Source organism: Pelobates fuscus, chromosome 9, assembly GCF_036172605.1.
Source record: "Pelobates fuscus isolate aPelFus1 chromosome 9, aPelFus1.pri, whole genome shotgun sequence".
Taxonomy (NCBI): Eukaryota; Metazoa; Chordata; class Amphibia; order Anura; family Pelobatidae; genus Pelobates; species Pelobates fuscus.
The window spans coordinates 48931822-48946175 of NC_086325.1; the positions used below are offsets into that span (position 1 = coordinate 48931822).

A 14354-nucleotide genomic window follows, 5' to 3' on the forward strand; every position below is an offset into this window, starting at 1 on the left:
TAAATATTAAATAATACAATTATGTAAACCTAAAAAATTATTTTATAGACATCTATGCAAACATAATTAAAAAACATAAAATAAAAAAATATATACATATATAAAGTCTGTAATGACCAGGAAGGTTCTCCATCAGTCAGGATCCTCTGATTCTGATGTATGTGATGTGAACGCATACTATGAAGCCCGGCTTAACAGTTGTGGGGATGAGCTGTACAAAACATTATCTTGAGTTCTCATCCACACATGGATGTAGTTTCATCTTGGGCTGTTATTGAGTGCTGGAGATGGAAGGTATGGAATGGCATGCAAATGCTATAAACACTGGTTGGATACATAGTCAGATGGACCAAAAAGGCTCAGAGGAAGGGAGTGTTGGAAAGGGGAGGTAGGTAATGGTGTGCAAGCACCCAACCTGCAAATGCCATGTGCACCATTAAGATACATAGTTGGATTGACCAAAAGGTAACCCAAGACACTACAGATGTTGTGAACTACATCTCCCATAATGCTCTTACTGCTATAATTCTGGTAAAGCATCAGGGGAGATGTAGTCCAAAACATTATGCAGAGAGAATTAGATTAGATTAGAAATTATGCAGAGAGCGTTGGTTGTTGTGGGTCTAAATGTTTCCTTTCAAGGTCATAAAACATTGTTTCACAGGAATTTACTCATAGAGGGGACATGTGCCCTGTGTAAATTACAGTGTTACTGCTGTGCATGTGGATTCATTTTGTACGAAAACATAAATTTCCTCTGTGTCACCACTTACAGACGTTGCATGCATTAAATGTTGAATGAGATAAGAGTTTAACTACTTCCATCAACTGAAAGCAACAGCCTCCTTCCCACTCATCCTGGGTGCCATTATGTATGCAGACATATCATCTGGGAGGGTTTATTAATCAATAAAAATACACAGACCCTTTTAATTGAGCTTTAACTGAAAGGGGCTGTTCAACTTAGTTATTGACCAATCTATAAAAATATTTCCTTGGATAAGATAATGAAGCTAATCAGGAGGGCTCCTAAATTATTATATGATACTATTTGTGTTTTTGTTTATCTGTATATTGTTATACTTATACCTACACAAGTAATTATAATTAAGATGTAATTAAATACTTTTGTTTCATTTAAAAGGTAATCAAAACCCATCTACCAGACAGAGAAGCAAGGAACCTAATTCTTGTTAGTGAATAAAACTATGATCTATGTGAACTCCTTGGTGCTTATCATCACCAGAGAAACGCTTCATGATATTTCTTTGACTATGTTTAATATTTCCAATGACCTGACTCCTACAGCTTCGTGCTGGAATACTACGCATTCCGCCTACGAATTTGACTTACTTCCTGTACTCTACTCCATCATTTTTATTCTTGGATTTATTGGGAACATCTTGGTAATAACGGTACTATGTCTTCAAGGGGATGTCAAAACCGTAGCTAGTATCTATATTATGAACCTGGCCGTGGCGGACACATTATTTTTGACAACTTTGCCTTTTTGGGCCACGTACTACTCATTTCGCTTGCACTGGATGTTTGGGAAGGCAATGTGCAAAATTTCCAGCTCTCTCGTGTCTCTTAATTTATTTGCAAGTATATTCTTCATTAGCTGCATGAGTGTGGACAGATACTTGGCAATAGTATACCCACTTCGTTCACAAAGGAGAACATTGACTCAAGCATCTCTTGTGGTATTTGCTGTTTGGAGCCTATCGATAATATTCTCTCTGCCCACTTTTTATTTCCGTAATACATACTATATCGAGAGCCTGGGAGTACATGCATGTGTAATGGATTTTCCTAAAGAAACATATGCAACTTGGTGTGTGGCCCTCTCTTTAGTCAAAATCTGTTTTGGCTTCTTTCTTCCCCTAACCACTATTGGTACATGCTACATGATGATTGCTTTACACCTAAAGAAATCAAAGGGCCCTATAATCAATAAACAAAACAGAGACAGGGTCTTGAAAATTGTGAGTGCAATCGTTATGACGTTTTTAATCTGTTGGCTGCCCTTTCATCTATTGACTTTTTTGGATGCCTTACTGCGAATGGGAATCATTAAGAACTGCAGAATAGAAAAATCAGTGGAGGCGGCAATACCAATCTCTGTATGCTTAGGTTTTTCAAATAGTTGCATTAATCCGCTTCTGTACTGCTTTGTTGGAAACCAGTTCAGAGAGAATTTCAGAAACGTATTTGATTTTAGACTTTCACAGAGATTGAACAATCAGCACAGCACGTCAAGAAAAGGAAGTGATCCAAAAGTACAAGAACTAAGCCACTTGAAAAAAGATACAATGGTATAAAAGCCATTCTGTTACTTGGCTCTATCTTGTCTAATCAGGGATTTTGTAATTTGCAGTTCTTCTTGAGCCACTGAACCGCATATGCAACTATATTAGTGGCTGGTTTTGGATAATAATGTGGCTTGATGTGATCAGCCATTGGATATTATCATGCTCAGACTAGCCCGGAGGTAGTCAACCGTTGGCATTGCAGATTTTGTGGACTACATATCTTGTATTGCCCTTACAGCTATAATGCTGGTAAAGCATCAGGGGAGGTTTAGTCAACAAAATCTGGAGTACCGAAGGTTGCTTCCCCTGGACTAATCTGTTTGACTCTTGTGGTAGATGTTCAACCAAAGCTTGAATAAATGTCTTTACTCAAACTTAATTGCATTTAATAATTTGTAATTTGCTAAACCTTATATGTATTAAAAAACCCAAGCAATTTAAAGAAAAACTCTAAGCACCTAATTCACTACAGCCCACTGTAGTGCTTATGGTGCCAGGAGCCACATCTCCAAACCATTTAGGTATGGTCCAATAACTTAACCAAGTCCTGCTTGTCTTCCTCAGCCACCTTCCTTCTGTCAGGAGCTCATGCAAGGAGCTTTCAGTTATCTCCACTGTGCTACACCCTGACATGCGGGGCCATGATCATTATTTAAGAATATCAGCTGAGTGCTATCAGCCAAGCAGAGCTCGGTTCATCTCAGTGGCAGGAGCTTCCGGCAGCAGGGGAGGGGGTGGGCACTTGGCAGGACTCAAGAAAGTTGTCAAAACATTCTAATTGGTTAGCCTGTTTATTCTGGGGAAAGCACTCATGGTACCATAACCACTTAGAGTGTTTCTTTTGCATATTTTTTTATTTTTTATTCCGAGAAAAATAGCATAATGTATATGTTTTATGAGATTCTTGTAAAATCATGCCACGTGTAGTTTTATTATTAAGTGTACCATTTTATATTGCAATGCTTATTATTAATTAACTAGAAAAAACTATATTGACTGTCACACTGAAGACCTACCTACCTCATCATGTTTGTTTCAAATTGTGCTTAGTATGAATTACCATGCTCATACATGGTTGTTCAGCTCCCAACCCCTTACATTTAAGGAATAACTTTATTTATTTTTTGTAAACCAGGGCATTAGGATAGTTCAACCAAAGTCCCACTTACCACTGTCTCTCCCAGTTACATATGTCTTCATACATTGCCACTCTTCCTCAGTCACCACTCCAGAGATCTGGCCAGGCCCTCTGTGTCTACATATTTCATTACGAGATCTCAAGGTTTATCATAATCAGAGGGAATGCCATTCCCTTGATATGTTTCCAAACTCAAATGTTTAGCCTTCATTCTGTGCTTGCATTGGGTCCTGTTACTTGTTGTTGTAGTTTAACTCCATGGATCTAAATTCAGGAGGCATGACATTCCTCAGGGCACCTACCTTGCAAACACCTCTCAATGAGCTATATTAAAGGAACACCCCAAACACCTTACAGGGGACGACTGATCCCGAGGTTCCAGCTCTACCACCCAGCACCTAACATGAGGATGCCGAGAATAGCACTGCACACCGTGCCGATCCAGCTCTTTACACCAATCCAGGATTGGCTCTGTTCAAGGGACATTCCTGGCACCAGTACAGCTTAATGCATTTGGTAGGCTTTGACCTCATTAATATGCTGTATTTTTTTTCCATTCTTGAATCTTTACCGTTTTTGCACACACACAAACATTTTCGTGCAGAATGCTGCATTGTTAGCCTGTCTCTTTAACACATGGCTAAAGGGGAGTGCCCATCACTTCAGAAAAAATCTACCTTATCCAAGATATGCACACCACTCAGCCACTGACAGTACTGAATGATCTGAAGAAAGTAACCTGCATTAGAAGGAGAGGGCACCCAGGTAGAGATATAGTAAGGTTATCACTACCTGTGTATAGTTTCTCTGACTGACTGGCAGCCAGTTTTATGAATTAAAAGCAGCTCAATCAGTGCTGTTCGGGCAGAAACTGTGTTTTAATTTGATAAGGAATTATTTTTTGTGCAAAAACTATAAAGATTTGAGCATGCAAAATATACACACTATTAATGAGGCCAAAATCTATTAAATGGAAAACAAAAGTGTCCCTTTAAGCAGGTTAGCTTGCTATAGAGCTTTTTGTGTGAACGGTGTGTCCTCCTTTTCTATTTTACAAAAAATCTTTCAATAAAAAATATTTGAAAATAAATTTTCACTTTTTTATATTAACTTTTTTTACACCCCCACGAACTGAACCATCGTTTCAGTTTTTCAGTTTTTGTGCTATTTTTAAATTATATTTTGTCACAAAACCAAGGTATATTTCCCATGATATTTTAATGTTGGAGACTTATATAATTCTGAATATATATGTAAGTGTAGCACTATCATGTTGACATTGTAATGTATGATTTTAAACATGTTTAATATGTGTAATAAATGTTTCACTTGTCCTTACATTTTAAAAATGCAAATGCGTTCCAAGAATGTTTTAAAAATATGCAAAAATGCAATGCAATATATTTTGTAGAAAAATAATCTATTGTGTACTTGTAATTTGTGTTCCAGTTCCTTTAGTATATTCAATTCATTTAAAGCATGTGTTTATCAGTGCATGCCCTTCACATTTGTCATGGCTGTTGGTTTTAAAACCTAAAAGAATACTTATAGTAAAACTTAAATTATATTTGTCACTCAACATCGGTTGCATGAAAGGTTGTGCATGGAATGCCTTATTAAAGGGACACTATAGTCACCAAAACAACTTTCGCTTAATGAAGCAGTTTTGGTGTATATATTAAGCCTCTGGAGTTGCACTGCTCAATTCACTGCCATTTAGGAGTTAAATAGCTTTTTGTCTGTTTATGAAGTCATAGCCACACCTCCCCTGGCTGTGACTCACATAACCTGCATGGACAAAAAAAGGTTTAATTTTAACTTAGATGTAGCTTACTTTAAAAGCTTTTCTCTCCTGCTCTGTAAATTTAACTTAGATTACGTACATTAGTATTCTGCAGGGTCTAGAAAACTACTAACAGAGTAGGAGGTAAGACATTCTAAATTAAACAGAATTTGCAACAAAGGAAGTGTAAACATTAGATGACTCTTTACAGGAAGTGTTTAGGAAGGCAGTGTAAGTCAAATAAAAAGAGGTGTGACTAGGGCTACATAAACAAAGTGATTTATCTACTAAATGGCAGAGATTTGAGCAGTGAGATTGCAGGGGCATGATCTATATACCATAACTGCCTCATTAAGCTAAAGTTGTTATGGTGACTACAGAGTCCCTTTAAGTAAGTTCCATTTCAGGGGGAAAAAAAGGATAAAAAGATGCTTATATCCCAGTATTGGTGGATATAGCTCAGTTTTTCTATGCATAGCAGACTTAGATGTGGTTGCCATTAAAATCTACTAGGTTCATTGTTAACCCCTAGTTCTCTGTAATATTAAGATATACATAATATCTCCAATGCTGTAATTTGTAACAGCGAAACTTCAACTCATTATATGTGGAATTAATTATACAGCACAATATGATGTATTGCTGTGGGTGTAGGGTTTGACTGCAGTGGGTGCAGCTGTAATGTAGAAAGTTTAGGATTCACGCTAAAGGTGCAGGTTTAATACAGGTATGGAGTTATAAATACATGTTTATAAAATACTGTCAGGGTTATTCACTGAAGTGAGATTTCAAATTGAAATTAAAGTGAAATTCAAATTGAAGGAAAAAACTTTGACCTTAAATTTGGAATTCACTCTGAATTCTCACAATTTTTCTGAATTCTTTCTTTAGCGAATAACACTGAATTCATTCAAAGATTTGGTATCACAGAACATGTTAGGTTTAAGCTGTGGATGCAGGATGTGGTATAAGGTAGGATTTTGGGAGGGGCATAATTCAATAATTGTGGGAGGAGCTATTCAATATATCTTTGGGCTGAAGGCCCTGATCATTCTGCCCCTTACAAATGTCTCTGCTAGTAGGTCAGATTACTTGAATTCATGTGATGGATGATGATTTGTTGTTTTGAAAACTGGAAGATCAGGAATGGATATGATATTTATCTTTAAAACATTTTTATGTTTTATTTGGTGGGATTAATACTTGAACATGTACGTCAATGTGCTATGAATTGAATGATTAGGAGGATAACATTAACATAGGAAAACATTATTATACTTCATGGTAATATGAAAATTATGGCAAATTACTGGCCTTCAGCAGGGACCAAATTAACCAGTCTCCATTGGCCATTGGCATTGGCCATTGGCAATTAAAAATTCAGCCCTGAGTATGGCATGGGATCTCTAGGATTGCAGTGCTTTTAGACCTTAATGATTAGAACTTACTAAAGGAGTATGTTAATGGTACGCTGCAATATTTTTACCTCTGTGGGTGTACACTGCCCTGTACTTTGAGGGCTGCTGTTCTCAGTTGCTAAAAATATTTTTCATTAACAAAAAATGGTAGGAATGTTCGGCAGGTTGTTCTCGTTGAAATTTCGTTGAAGACAATATAACTGGGTGTGTATAATAAATGGTTAACAAGATTATTTCACTAAATATGATTTCTGTCTCCTCATCGTCCTAGCCCTATGGACATGTTATGTTTAATAATGTCGTGCACTAAAAGCCGTGGGAAAATGAAAGTTTTTTTTTAGATTGCATGATACATTCAAGGAAACAGCTACTCTTTAAAGTGATGTAAGCTTGCGAGGGTCACGGATTGTTGAAGGATGCAGTTGTTCAGCTCACACAACGGTAGAATGAGCTAGTGAGTCAGACAGGTTATTCACTAACATGGGAATTCAAATTTAAGGTAAAATGGCAGAACGGGAGAAATTCTCCAACAGGAATATTTACTAACGTGAGAATTAAAGTTAAAGTCAAAGTGAATTTCAAATGTAATTATTCTCTAGTCATCAATGCTTTCAGGCGGACTACTCTGGCCTTAAATATGTAATTCACTTTGAATTCTCCCTTTTGTAAATAACCCTGATGGTGATGCAGACTTTCAGACATCGTACTTTGTTGTAATCGGTTACCTTTATGACATGTGGACGGACACCCTGAGCTGCTTTATCAGTTTTTAGTATACAATGTCATATCTGTCATATATGTGTGTTTATAGTCTTTAGAAAGGAGATGCTACTGTAAAATTAGAAAGTATTAAGGTTATGTTTGAACGGAATGAAGAGGAAGTTGGGCAGACCTTTCATTCCCATTCTCTAATAAAATTTTGAAATACACTGAAATGGATGGTCCTTCTTCAAAGCCTAGTCACATTCCCCCACTAATAGAGCTGCAGCTTTGTCCTTCCTTTAGTATTGGTGAGTTATTTGCAAAAGTTAATTTGTAACAAAATTAAATATATATTTGCGTATTAAAGGGACACTATAGTCACCAGAACAACTACAGCTTCATGTAGTTGTTCTGGTGAGAATAATAGCTCCCTTCAGGCATTTTCATGTAAACACTGCCTTTTCAGAGAAGAGGCAGTGTTTACATTGCCTCTAGAGACACCTCCAAATGGCCACTCCTTAGATGGCCACTGGAGATGCTTCCTGGCTCAGGGCTGCACAGTAAGCAGCCCTGCCGTTCTGCCTCCCCACGCTCTGCATGGAGATGCTGTATTTTCCTCATAGAGATGCATTGATTCAATGCATCTCTATGAGGAGGTGCTGATTGGCCAAAAGGGTGTTTGGCCCCATGGGAAAGCATTGGATTGGCTAAAAATCAGCAATTTTGATGATGTCGCCAAGGGGACGGGGTCAGTGCCGGCAGACCCGTGGAGAGCTGAAAATAAGGTGAGTTTTAACCCCTTCTGAGGGGGCCAAGGGGGGCAGGGCAAATCTAAATGTTGGGTTTTCACTATAGGGTCAGGAATACATGTTTGTGTTCCTGACCCTATAGTGATCTTTTAAGAAAAAGTTATGTCATTTTCCCCTGGGTACTACTTGTCAGTCTTTTATTTTAAGACCCCTGTGTACTGAGCAAGGGAAGCACTATTGGTTCTGAGGAGTTTCTGGGGATGCCTCTCATATTACTACCATAAGGAGAGGAACAGCTTATCCTGACATGTCATACCAGTCAAAAAAACATATTTTATTGTTGTATTTTTAGCTTTAGTTTTGGAATCATTTATTTTGTTATTTATAAAATATTTTACCAGAAAGGATACATTGAGATTTCTCTCATTTTCAAGTATGAATCACGAATGAACAAATCATGGGCTATTCTGATATTAATAATAAATTATGTATTATTAATAAGTATTATATATAATAGTTTAATTATTATTTATTAAGGTAGGGTAAAGCAAACTAAAAAAAAAATGATGAAATTAAATTACGTTGACAATACATTTAAATTCTATTTAGATTTTTACAATCACAAAATAGGGAACAATAAACTGATTGTAAAATATCCAAGAAATTCAGAATTCAGGGCAAATGAATGGAAGAGAAGAAAAAAAAAACATAGAATAGATACATCCAGTGTTAGGATGTGAGGGACAGAGTTGGTTTTAATGCTGGTCCATGATCTGTGGTATTGAAAGGCTGTCACTGAGATTATTACATCATTAGAACAATGCCTATTGTGACATCACCGGATGCAAATAAACAGACTCAGAGCATGAAGTCATATGTTCAACCATGTTTGGCTTACTGAACCTGCAACGAGAGTGTACCCCTGAGGATACTGTGGTAGAGCATGGTTTCTTAATCGCAATGCCACTCATTATCTTGATTATTCTGGTACTAATCGTGGCAGGGGTTGTTTTCAAGACGTGCCACTTTTGCAAGGTAAAGAAACTTTATAATGCCCCTTACACACAGAACACATTTCACACTCAGCTAACTTTAACTTCATATAATATCCTTTTTAAAAAAAAAAAAAAAAAAAAAGTTTTACTGTAGACTTAAGTTGACTCGATTTAACAGTGCTTTAATTCCCTGTAGGATGGATATAGAACCCAATTACCAAATGAGCGTTCTGACAGGCCACTGCCCAATACTGAAGATGTATTCTCTGCAAATGGTTTATCTAGAGACAATGAAACTATAAATGAGATGTACAACACAGCTGCACTAGAAAGGAAAATTCTTCTTAATCTTTACATTATAGAAAACAGGCTGTCAATGTTGGAAATGTCCCTGGCTCAACATGGGACCAAACACTGTGCATAAAATCACTGGGAAAAAAAATAAATGTGTTTGAGAAGATATATTACACTTTGACATTTTATTTTCATGTGATCAATCGGTACATTGATAATAATTTTAAATATAAGGAGTACCCTCCATGTGAGACAAACTAAGAAGGTTAAAGTTTAGCAAAAGGCAATGTGGGCATGCCTGCTAACCCTTCTCATGCCCTCCCATATCTAGGACAAATAGGAAATGTATGTTAGTTGGGGTGGAGATGAAGAAAGGACACATCTTTCACGTGTTTAGTGTATTATGCAGAGTTAACATTGGGGAAAAGTATAAATATTGTCAAATATACAGTTGTTGGGAAGAGATGGAGAGGAGACAGTATTTGTCAAAGTTTGGGAAAAATTGTAACACAAAGAGGGCGAAAATAAAAAGGTCATAAATACAAGGTAGACTTGTTTTTTTCTCCAAATACCACAAATTGAGCATGCTGATATTTTTTTTCACTTGAGTGCGAATTGTCAGGACTTGAAGTGAATTCAAATTTTAGGCCAAAATTAAAATCTATTTGGTTTTGAGAATGTTTCCAGTTTAAATATTTGGCCTAAAAGTTGAAATTTACTTATTCTGATAATTCACATGTTAGTGAATAGCGTTTAGACAATTTTTAGAAATGTGCTCTGGGTTTACCCATTAATTGACTGATGACACTCATTGCCTAAAACAGAGATCTGTTTCTCTCTACAGAGAAGACATTCGGCACCTATTCCCAAAGAAACCTTTAGCCAGAAAATATCAAACAGCTTGGAGAATGAGCATAAACAAATTCTATTAAAACAAGTTTTGATGAACCTTCACACTATCAATATACGCCTATCATATCTAAGAAAACTAACTTCTAGAATACAAGATGAGCCTGAGGGTCAGAAAAGGAAGAGTACAGAATACAATGTAAAAGGCACAAGCAATGAATAAAATGTCCTACTGCCTTAATCAACAAATCGTAAAAGTTTGCGGATGGCTTATTTTTCATATACTTGGGTTCCAATTATTATTTAACACAATAGTTCATGATTTGTATATTCACATGAGCTTTTCCCATGTTTCTACTTGAACATTTATTCTTTTGTTACGAGATGGAGGGTATCCAAATTTAAATTGAGGTTGTGCATCTCCACTATTAACCAAGTAGGCCTGTCTATAGGTCCCTCTCCAGGTTATTAAGGGGGTTAAATCTATATATTTTTCTCTTGGAGCCCTGTTACCCAACTCGGATCTACCTAAACCTTCTAACCCAATATTGAATGGGTTTGAGAACTGACATTAGTGACTTTTCCTCTTAGTAATCAATAGGAAGACCCAGGATATCTCCTATTTCCAATTTCTACATACCATATTCAATGGAGGGTCGGCAAAATAATGAATCTGATGGGCTAAGATATGCCAGTAAATTTAAAGTACCACAGTTAAAAAAAGACATTTAAATGTCTCTAATAAATAGGGTATGGGAAAGACACTTAGTCGGTCAGATGATGTGACTGTTCTGTGCAGTGAGTGAAGCCGGGAAGATCATAGAGACTATATATAGGTTTTCAAACACTGTCTGCCCCAAGGTGTATGTATATGGCTGACAGATCCCATCATAAACTAAGATAGAGATTAGTTTATCCAATTGTTTTTCTTTTTAGATAAACTTTATTTAACACAGGAACTGTTTCTTTTTAAAACTTGATGAAAGGACCATTATATAAAATCCCCACTGTGGTGATTACTCTGCTCTGTGCCTTTTTTTTTAATGCTACATCCTTTTTTTTTGTTGGCTGCACTTTATTGATACTGCAACCATTAAACCACAGCATCATTATTATATCAGCCTACTTATTGTCAAATAGCAGCAAGATTTATGAAATGAATCACTTGTGCAGGGCCGGTGCTAGGATTTTTAGTTACACAGGCGAAGATGCATTTTGGCGCTCCCAACCCTCATTAAAAAAAAAAAAAATGCATCTTCACCTGTGTGTCTTTCCTCCCAAGCCACAGGCACACTGGCATCATTTTTCAGTCACACAGTCAAAGTCATACAGGTACACTGTCATACAAAGACAGCAATAATCATACAGAGACATACAGACACATACAGTCAGAGACATACAAGCAGAGACATACATGCATACATGCATACCGTCATACAGACACATACATACAGACAGGCATACAGAAACATACATACAAAGACATTCAGGCACATACATACAGACATACAGGCATAAAGAAACATACATACAGAGACATACAGGCATTCAGACACATACATACATACATACATACATACAGGCATACAAAGACATACACACATACAGATACATGCATGCATACAGAGACATAACGTCACACAGACACATTCATATAGACAGGCATACAGACACATACATACATACATACATACAGAGGCATACCGTCATACAGACACATACATACATACAGAGGCATACCGTCATACAGACACATACATACATACAGAAACATGCATACAAAGACATACAGGCATACAGAGACACACAGACACACACATACGTACATACAGAGACATAAAGGCATACAGTTACATACATGCATACAGAGACATATATACAGACATTTAGAGACAAACATACATCCAGTTACATACATGCATACAGAGACATACAGAAACATACGTACAAGACATACAGACACATACATACATACAGAGGCATACCATCATACAGATACATACATACATACAGACAGGCATACAGAAAAATACATACTCACTCACACACACACACACACACGCACACAAACTCACAGACACATACTCGAACACACACACACATACTCACATGCGCACACACACACTGACATACTCACACACACTGACAGACACACTCACTCACATACAAACTCATAGACACACTTACACACACACTGACAGACACACACACTGACAGACACACACACTCACTCACACACATACACACTGACATACACACTCACACACAAACTCATAGACACACTTACACACACACACTGACAGACACTCACACTCACATGCACACACACAATAATTAATAAAGTAATTACTAATAAATTACATTTAAATGTCCCACCCAGTCTCCCTACCTGGAGTGCTGGCGTGGGTCTCTCATTGGTGGTCCAGTGAGGCTGCTGGGAGGCGTGCCGCTAAAGTTGATTAGGAGGCGGCGAGGGAGCTCTCTGATCTCTCTGACCGGCTCCCTCGCAGGCTGTTTTCTGATGCCGCGGGAGCCGGAATATGCCGCGGCATCAGCAAGAGGCGCGCAAGGGAGCCGGTCAGAGAGATCAGAGAGCTCCCTCGCCGCCTCCTAATCAACTTCAGCCGCACGCCTCCCAGCAGCTCCGGGGATCCAGGAGGTGACCAGGCAGGAGGGAGCACTTCCCTCCTGCCGGTCACTGGAATTTTGCGTCCCCAGAGCCGGTGCGCCCTAAGGCGGCCGCCTGTGCCGCCTTATGGACGCGCCGGCCCTGCACTTGTGTCAACTTTCTGCTTCCTAATACGTGTAATTCCCAAGTAGTGTGCCAGCGGCAATCCTAATCATACACGCTAGACACACAGTGCTGAGGAAAGTCACAGCAAATGGAAAGGTTACAACGTATACTTACCTGAAAATTGTATATTTCTGATCCAAAATGGCTGACAGAAATGGATGCAAGTTGCTGTGTTTGCACCTGCCTGCTCCCAAAGGATGCACACTTAAAGGGACACTGTAGATACTGTAACTTCATCATCTCATTGAAGTAGTTGTCGTTTCTGGCACCCCAGGCACCATCCTTCCTTTTATTTACCGGTAATCAGTAACCAAGAGTCTCCGGCAGCCATAAATAAAGGGACAACACCAGAGAACTCCAAGCACTATTACTAATCCAGTTTATATAATGCCTGCAGTGATGCATGCAGCATGCGTGATTTAGAGTTTCAGGATTGTAGCCCAGTAATAGAAGTGTGGTAATGATTATAAAATATTAAATAAGTCTATATCTATACCGTTGTATACCGTTGTGCCCACCTTAAATCACAGCTCCATTCTTTGTTCCTCAACATTTAAGGTGGTATGGATTAGACGTGCATCTATTAGTTAATTGAATTGTGAATTATGATGCCAATATATCTATATATATCTGATTTCCCAAAATACATACATAACCAGTTTCCAATTGACAACTATTTTACCTAGGCCCAAATATGTATATATTTATGGGGTAATACTCGGTGTGGTTTTGCCTCGACTAGCAGTTGACAATAATGTGCATAGTCATGAGACATTCTTTTTGCCTCAATTCTTATGACAAGAGATGGATATTTTAGGACGAATGTAGACATGGAGTGTTATTCGCCAAACTCCAAAATGTAGAATAAAAATTTAAAAGGCAATATTTGGGCAACAATAGCAGTACTCACTATAGTTCTGCTTTTACATTTCTCCAAATCAGATATTTTAGCATAAATTTTGCAATTCAAGTGTCTGCTCACTAAAATCTAGAGTTTAGTGCAGATGAAAAAACTATTTAGTTGGGGGACATTAGCAAATTTGGCTAGTCTTTTTTTGTTGGGTTTCCCACAATTGATGGTTTAGTGAATAAATCTTAGTAAAATGGGCCTCGCAGTTAATAAACAAGAGTTCTTATCGGATGACGGAAAAAAACAAAAAATTAGTTTGAATGGTTCATATGGATTTTTCTATTCTCTTTTGCAAATCTAGTAAACATCTATTTTAAGTGACCACTTTAGTTGTATATGTTGTCCGGCTTGCAAAAGGATTACCTAGGACTACTACAAAATGACTAACACAAATGAAAGAAAATGTCACA

General features: G+C 37.6%; 1 protein-coding gene across 1 annotated transcript; it reads left to right on the top strand.

Annotated features, from left to right (window-relative positions):
• Positions 1-1202: 1202 nt before the first annotated feature.
• On the top strand, positions 1203-2792 carry AGTR2 (angiotensin II receptor type 2). The gene has a single exon (XM_063433362.1). The coding sequence runs from the start codon at positions 1209-1211 to the stop codon at positions 2319-2321; it is 1113 nt and encodes a 370-aa protein (XP_063289432.1). The 5' UTR covers positions 1203-1208; the 3' UTR covers positions 2322-2792.
• Positions 2793-14354: the final 11562 nt, after the last annotated feature.

Bases quoted from the DNA above. Each gene is read 5' to 3' on its own strand.
- AGTR2 (XM_063433362.1), top strand. From the start codon at position 1,209: ATGATCTATGTGAACTCCTTGGTGCTTATCATCACCAGAGAAACGCTT.